Below are 7,902 nucleotides of genomic sequence, written 5' to 3'. Positions count from 1 at the left end.
AGCTGATGTTTCACAGCAGTTACGGCCCATCAGAAGAGTCTGCTTCACATAAATGTTGGGTTTTTATACGTTTATTAGTGCGAATAAAAGCAGGAAGTGAAATGACTGGTTTATAAAGTTCTTATGAGGACGTCTTGACTGGAGGAGGCGCGCTGAGACTCGAACACTCGGGGAGATGTAATCAGGCTCATGGTGGTGACTCTGCTAAAAACAATAAGTGTCTGCACACCTGCACAGGTGATTAATTTATTCATTCACTCAGAGGGAACATTTACACTCAGAGAGGCGTGAAACCAAAAATATTCAGCGGAGAATTCGACTGAAACAAAACATGAAAAACACAAACGCGATGAATCGTCAGATAAGCCTGCGTTCATGCAGCGAGTTTTAATTTTGAGGTAAAAATAATAAAAGCAAAACTCTTAAACTTAATTAAAAACCAATAAATATGTCATGTTTCATGGATTTTAGTCAGCACTGATTAGCATTTCTGGTCACTTGTGGTTGCAGTGAAACAATGTGGCAGCAGCTTTAGGGCTGATGTCCATCTATGATATACAGTCTGTGGTGGAAATGCTGAGCGGACTGATGGCAGCAGCATTACAGGCTGATAATAAAGTGTGACATCATCAGAGCTGACGGAGGCACGTCCATCTTTGTTTTCCAGGATATCGGGATCCTGTTCTTCCCTCAGAAGAGTGATCGGGCTGTTTCTCAGATTAGCGTCAGAAACCTTTCTGAGGAGGACCTGAGCCGGCAGATCAGCGTCCTGCGAGTCTCAGCTGGAGCTTTGGGTTCGGCCTGAAGTTCAGAGTCAGTGTGATGGTACTGAGAGGAAGAGCCTTCATCAGGAGCCGTTCACACCGTAGATTAATATTCCAGTGTTTTTAATTCTTTTTCAGCTGCTCTTATATCCAACATTTTTATAACAAACTGAAACTAAATGAAAAAAGTTTACACAACTCATCTGCTCACCTGCCCTCCACCTGACCTTTAACCTCCCAACACACACACACACACACACACACACACACACACACACACACACACACACAGACTTATTACTGAGGCTCAGAGTGATCATGGAGGAGGGTCTGTCTGATTAGCTCGGGGCTTACATGATCCTGCCAACACCACCACCCTCCTGCTCTCTGATGCAAATGCTGTTAGTTAATGGGGATTGCTGGGGGGGTGTTTTGCCCCCACACGCAGCACTGATGAGGCATGTGGTGGTAAACAGACGGCACACGCTGCACCCTCCACCTCCTGTTGTGTCAATAAGAGTTTGATGAAAGCTATCAGATCCTGATGCTGCCCTGTCTGTGTGTGTCTGAGGATGTGTGAAGTGTAAACAAGCGGCACACTTACAGATCGAATCAAACGCACCCTGAACACAACGTGACTCCAACAGAGACGACAAGCTTTGCTGTCTAAACACACGACATCCTGTAAGGAGCAGATCTGAGGCTGCATGGCCCGTTTAAAGGATCTGCACCACAGGAGCGAGTGCATCATCAGTATCAGACCCACAGAGAGCCGGTGTAACTACTGCCAGCTTCATCTGTGGGAATATAACATCAGTTATCAGTACATTCACATTTCATACAATAAACCTCCATCAGACAAAAATGTAAAGTTTTAAAATAAGGGAGTAAATCCTGAGGGCCCCTCAGGCTGCAGGCAGGTGAAATCCACCAGAGTTAAAGACCTGTCTGTCTGCAGACTGCCTTCAGTTCAGCTTCTTCTGTCAGTGTGGATCAGAGCAGCTCAAACTCCCCTTTTCTTCATACAGCACTGTTAGAATAAACTCCTCATTTCAGCCAGTTCAAAGGTCAATCACCAGAACGACTGGGGCAGTACCAGCAGCTGAGCTCAGAGCCGAGGACGAGGACGGTCGATACCACAGGTCAGGAATCTCAACATCTGCATGGGCAGAAAAGAGAGACTCCTTCTGCTGAAAGTTTTAGCACAGATAAGATCAGCAGAGGTGTGTTGGGAGGGCTAAATGAGGCATTCGTCCTTTTGTTCAAATAAACATGTTTGCAATGACATCATTCAGTCCACAGAAATCATCTGAAGCTGAATATCTGTGACATTTTTGACTCGTGCTGGACTTTCATACTGAGCTGCTAACAGGAGCCCAGCAGAAGCTTCAGCCCGCTGCTGACATGAAAGCTCACTCAGTGTACTCTCAGTGATAAACATCAGCAGCTGGTTTTATCCTGAACTGCAGCAAACTTCATCCAGTTTGGTCTCTTTTCTGAAGTCTACTTAGATTGAATTGAGTGACTAAAACGTTTCTTCACACAGTTGTTGTTGCTGTAGCTGACCTGCAGCAGGAGAGTTTGTTCAGGAGATCCTCCAGCTGATACTGAGCTAAAGGAGAAGCTCCTGTGGTGTTGGTTGGTGTTCTCTGATGTAGGCACACTTTTTGATGTGTGAATGCAGGTATTTCTCTTATATTTATATTTTTGCATTTCATGCACATTAACTCATTCATACACCTTGGGGAACTGGAAAAGGGTTTGTGACTGAGAGGATGTTGTGTGAGGATGCTGTTCCAAATCCCCGGATTGGCATGTACTGGAAAAATGGGATTTCTACCCTTGGATGGATTGAAAACCATCAGGAATCTGAACCACCACCAAAAAGCCCCAGAGCCTCAGACTGGCACTGGAATATTGAGGCGTTGAGGTGCTGCCTGTCTCTACTCTCATGCTACTTTCCCACCGCAGAGGAGCCGCTGCTTGTGCCAGTAATGGTGCTGATTTCAATGAACCGAAACGCTTAAGAACGGGCCCACGTGTCCACCACACTTTGTGAACTGCTCCTTTACATATGAGTGTGAGCGGGTCCTCGTCTGGACACAAACGTGGGAGAACACGCTCCACTTTCTGTGCTGCAAACACATTTTAGGGTCCAAACCAAACTACTGCAGCATCTGTGTGCAGCACAGAGGGAAACACAGACAGCGATTAGAGCAAGACGACAAGTACACACTTTGTGTCCTTTTATCTGTGATATGAACTGATACAAAGCAGCAAGTTCAGCCTTAGAGCCCAACCTAATTCACAGCCGTGAAAATCGCTTCGCTTTTCTCCTGTAATCCACATGTAATATGGTAGAAAAGTTGATGTTGAGACGGCAGAGTCACGCCCTTCTGCGACCCTAACCCTAACCCTAACCCTTTCGTTCTTGGTTCCAGACCAGCTAGTTTTGGGGGCGGAGTTGAACCCGTTTTTCGGCCGAGCACCGAGTGCGTTTGTGTTGGGAAAACCGCTGAACGGTTCAGATACTGGCACCGGCACCGGAACCCCGTCGGTGGAAAAGCTGCCTCAGTGCACCACTATGGGCCCTTGTGGAAGCCCCTTAACCCCCAGTTTCTCCCCAGGCACCTTCTAGCTGCCCCCTGCTCTACATGTGTATGTGACAATAAAAGTTGTTTGTTCACACACACACACACAAATCCATGTTTTTTAATTATTCTTTTGATCCTGATCCTGATCCTCTTTGGCCCCTGTGGGACATGCACTCTTCTTTTCGCTCTTCTTTTTGTGAAAACTGCTGGAGAGGATCCTGATCCTGATCCCGATCCATATTCTGATTCCAGGCTCTGTGATTATAACAGCATACTGAAAGGACACTGAAAACCTCAGTGGGAGACGATGAGAAAGTTCTGATGTGTGGACTGAAACAGATCGCGGTCGTTTTGAGTGTTTGTGAAACACACCGATCATCGTTGTTGATATCTGAGCTCTAAAAGCTGACCTGAGATCAGATGAAGCCTCCTTTCACACACAGCATCAGCCGTCTCTGTGAGCTGTAATGTGCTTCATCATCTCTGCTGTCCAAAACTGCTGAGTCACCGAAAACACAGTTAAATGCACAGAGACCAGGTCACATGACTCGGCAGACTGACAAACCACAGCGCTGCACTCTCAGGAACAAGTTTCATATTTGATGGTTGTTCATGTGCAAATACCCACACAGAGACCCACAGACTCAGCCCTGCCTCACTCACAAGGGTTTGCGAGAGTCCTGCTGGCAGAGCTGTGAGGTTTCAGGCGGCAGGTGTAAGAATTAAGTAATGATTTAATACTTCAGAAAAGCTGCTGATAGAGAATAAAGTCACAGAGTTCACTGCTAAAACAAAGATGCTAACTGTAAAGCTACATGCTAAATGGCAGAAGTCATACAGATGCAGCTGCCCACATCCTGAAACCAAAGAAGGCCAAACACAGCAGCTAAAGCCACAAAAGATGCTAATCTGAGAGCTACTGTAGCTAAAGCTCAGTGTTACAGCAAACATCCAAATTTCAAAACCAGGAAGAAATCAATCAGCTAAAGTCCTGCTGAGGCTCTGGGCTCACAGTAAGTTATAATAATAATGCAGTACATTAAATAATAATCATTTAATGCATTACATTAGTTTATAAGTCATTATTTTTAGCTGGACTCGAGATATTTGAATCTCATTTTACTTCTGTTTATCCTGATTTTTCTGTCTTTGTATATATTTCATTTTGTTTTTGTGTGCATGTAAAAGTGTATTTCATGGGTAAATTCAGAAAAATGAAGGAACAGTACTGACTTTTAAAAGTTCTTTTTTTATTCCAAACATTTCACTCATATTTACGTGTTTTTAAAAACTCATCACTCATTTTAAAATAGGGAAAAGCTTAAGAAAAGAGATAAATAGAAATATCAACACAGTTTTACAGCGACCTCAGCATGGACAGGTGAGTCTGCTTCAGTGCTGGAGGACCAGTGAGTCCAGGGGCAGAGAGTCACTGAAGCCTACCGAGAACAGAGGCTCGCTCTGGGCCTGCGGCTGCTGGAGCTGCTGCAGCTCCGGCTGAGGGCAGGACGCCGTCTGCAGCTCAGTGTAGAGCGAAGGTGAGCCGGTCTGAGGGTCGGGCAGAGGGTAGAAGTTTCTGGGATTTGACTGGGAGGAGGGGAAGAGAGGAGGTGATGAGGTGTAGAAGGGTGGAGTAGAACTGCTGGTGTCCCACTGTGGCACCACAGCACCTGGTGAATAAGACGAGACGTACCCCTGGGGAGGTGAAGGTGGGGAGGCATGCTCAGGTAACTTCATGTAAGGCGAAGAGGAGTGAGGAGGAGGAGGAGAGAGGAAGCGTGAGTCCCGGAGGTGGCAGAGGAAGCTGCTGAGGCTGGGCGCAGCGCCTGAGAAAGGAGGCAGCTCAGTGTACCCACTGCTGCAGTGCATGCTGGGAACTTTGGGGCTGGGCTCTGAGGAGGATGGCGATGAGGAGGAGGAGGCAGGCGAGGAAGAGTGGTAAAGTTTTTTGTCAGTGGTCTCACAGTCGTTCTTCCTCTTCCTCCTGCGGCGAAAGTTTCCATTATCAAACATCTTCTCACAGTTTGGGTCCAGAGTCCAGTAGTTACCTTTACCTGCAGGGAGGAAGAAGAGGAGGAGGAAGGTTAGAGAGAGTGGTCAGCTTCACTTCATCCTCTCAGGTCATGACATAAAAACATGATTCAGGAGCAGCACAGAGGCGGCTTTCATGGCTCCATCTGTAACTGGAGGCCCATTCATCTCTACACAAACTCTGTTTTCATTTATTCTGTTATTCTGGATAAGAAGTGAGTAACAGTCCATCTTTGGCCTCACAGCAAACACAACCATATGGCTGTGTTTGCTTTGTTTCTTATTTTACACAAAAAATGAATGCAGTTTGGTTGGGACAAAAAAGCCATCATGACCAAAAAACAACAACAAAAGCCAGCTTCCTGTCACTGACCATTTGCTGGAATCAAAGCTAAAACATAGAAGGCCTAAAGCTCAGGTGTGTTCACCTCACCTGGGTCGTTCTCATCACGGGGAACTTTCTGGAAGCAGTTGTTGAGCGACAGGTTGTGGCGGATGGAGTTCTGCCAGCCGGCCTTGCTGTGGCTGTAGAAGGGGAAGTTGTCGGAGACGTACTGGTAGATCTGGCTGAGGGTCAGCCGCTGCTCTGGCGCGCTCTTTATTGCCATGGCGATGAGGGCAGAGTAAGAGTACGGTGGGCGAACCAAACTCAGCATCTCCTCCTGGGAGAACCAGGGCATGCTCCTCTGGAGCCCGTAGAGATGCGGGTGGAAGTCTCTGAATGGCATCGGGAGTCCTGGGGGACTTCCTGTGGTGAAGGGGGTCTGCTCCGGGCTGGGGGCGAAGCTGTGGTTGGTGGACGGTTGGAGCCAGGTGGACTCAGGTGGAGACGGAGGGCTGTAGAGGCTGAAGCTGGTCGGATCGAGGCCCAGAGATGGGAGCTCCTGCTTGGTGAGAGCGCGTCTGCAAGGGGGGGGGGACAGGCCCTGCTCGGGCACAAAGGACGCCATGCTGCTTCTTCCTGTCTGCCTGCACCTGTCTGCTCTGTACACCTGCCGCTCACCTAAGATACTTATACCCTGCTGCCCCGCCTCCATACCAGCCGATTGGCTGCTGGAGGATGAGAGTGAGGAGGGGGCTGATTTGAATAAGAACAGGTTAAATTCCTGCCCCGGGGCAGATCAGAGCCCAAGGTTTTAATGCTGACAAACAACTAACTGAGCCTCTTTTTACAGTTTCAGACGTTAGAGAGCATCACCCACTCAGATCCTCTGATCCACGGAGAGGAAAACAAACCACCACAGCTCCCCCGCCTCAGCTCAGAGAAGCTCAGAGGACTTTTCAGCTCATCATTCCAGAAAGCTATAATAAATGAGAAGAATATTTCCCCTGTGTTCATGGTTTCTCCAGCTTCATTTCAGACCTTTTTAATACTGAATTTCATGTTTGTTTTATTCTCAGATAATTAAGCTGAAGCTGTTTTGATGGTTTCAGCTTCTCAGATGTGAGAATTTGTTGCCTTTCTCATTTTTCATGTTTGGACTGCAGATGTAAAAGTATCCTGAGACCTCAGTTCATCCTCTGATGTTTTTTCTTGGCGAATCACCAGCAACATTTTCTTTATGGGCACAGATGCAGAGTGAAGCTCTACGTGTGAGGTTTATATAAACTTGTGCCTGCAGGAGACATTTGGATGAAGTTTTGATGCATGGCAGCTCAGACAGCTTCTGGAAATAGTTTGCAAGAAATTAATCAAAAATTTTCAGGACATCAGCAGGAAAACATAAAAACTGTATTTTTTTTTTTTAATTTGTTTGTTCACATTCATTTCTCTGCAGCTTGGGCATAATGATTACAGTCAGTGAAATTTAGTTCCAGACAAATTTTTAAAGGAATCAAAGACCAAGCAGAGCTGTAAACTCCCTCTGTTCATCTAAAAAATGTCAAGATTGTGTCTTCCAGTGTTTCCTCTTTCTTGCTGGATGTTTTTGCGAGGATATGAAGGTCCGTGGTCACAGAAATCTCCGCATCCCGTTCATCACTTATGGGAACATTTTCATGCAGAATGTCTCCACAACTTTTAGATAAACCTTCAAACATGACCTCTGTGGTGGAGGTTAAATATGTAATAAATATATAATAATAATAAAGGCTAATGAGTAGTTCATTTGGCCTTCATCAGATTATTGAGCTCCATCCAAAAACCAGTCCAAACTGGGTCTGTGCTCTGACTCCAGCCCACAGTATCTTATCTGCTTGCAGACCCTGAATGGATCTCAACAGCTGCTGTTTGAGGTGTTGCCCGAGCTCATTGTTCTCCAAACGTCCCCCAACATGCTTCCAGTCGGCACGTCTGCAGTCCTGATCAAAATAACTTGAATTCTCCTGTAAATGCTTCAGTGAGGCTCTCAGTGAGGGCTCGCTTTCTCCATCACAGCTGCTGAATTATAATCAGTGTGACTCTAACTCGATACTGTAAAGGTGTTAAGGTGGCTTTACTCACACGTCTTTACAGAAACCTGAGAGGGGAGCAGTATACTCCTGAGTTAAGGAGGAACTTCACACAGCCTGAG

At 46.4% G+C, this 7,902-nt stretch overlaps 1 protein-coding gene across 1 annotated transcript; it reads right to left on the bottom strand.

Moving 5' to 3' along the window:
• Window positions 1–4,672: 4,672 nt before the first annotated feature.
• foxi3a (forkhead box I3a) lies at window positions 4,673–6,339 on the bottom strand. Its single transcript, XM_030746880.1, has 2 exons — window positions 5,823–6,339; window positions 4,673–5,412 (listed from the first exon to the last, which is right to left on the bottom strand). The coding sequence occupies exons 1-2, from the start codon at window positions 6,337–6,339 to the stop codon at window positions 4,751–4,753; spliced, it is 1,179 nt and encodes a 392-aa protein (XP_030602740.1). The 3' UTR covers window positions 4,673–4,750.
• Window positions 6,340–7,902: the final 1,563 nt, after the last annotated feature.

This window comes from Archocentrus centrarchus, chromosome 14 (genome assembly GCF_007364275.1).
Source record: "Archocentrus centrarchus isolate MPI-CPG fArcCen1 chromosome 14, fArcCen1, whole genome shotgun sequence".
Taxonomy (NCBI): domain Eukaryota; kingdom Metazoa; phylum Chordata; class Actinopteri; order Cichliformes; family Cichlidae; genus Archocentrus; species Archocentrus centrarchus.
This window is presented reverse-complemented; position numbering and strand designations above follow the sequence as displayed.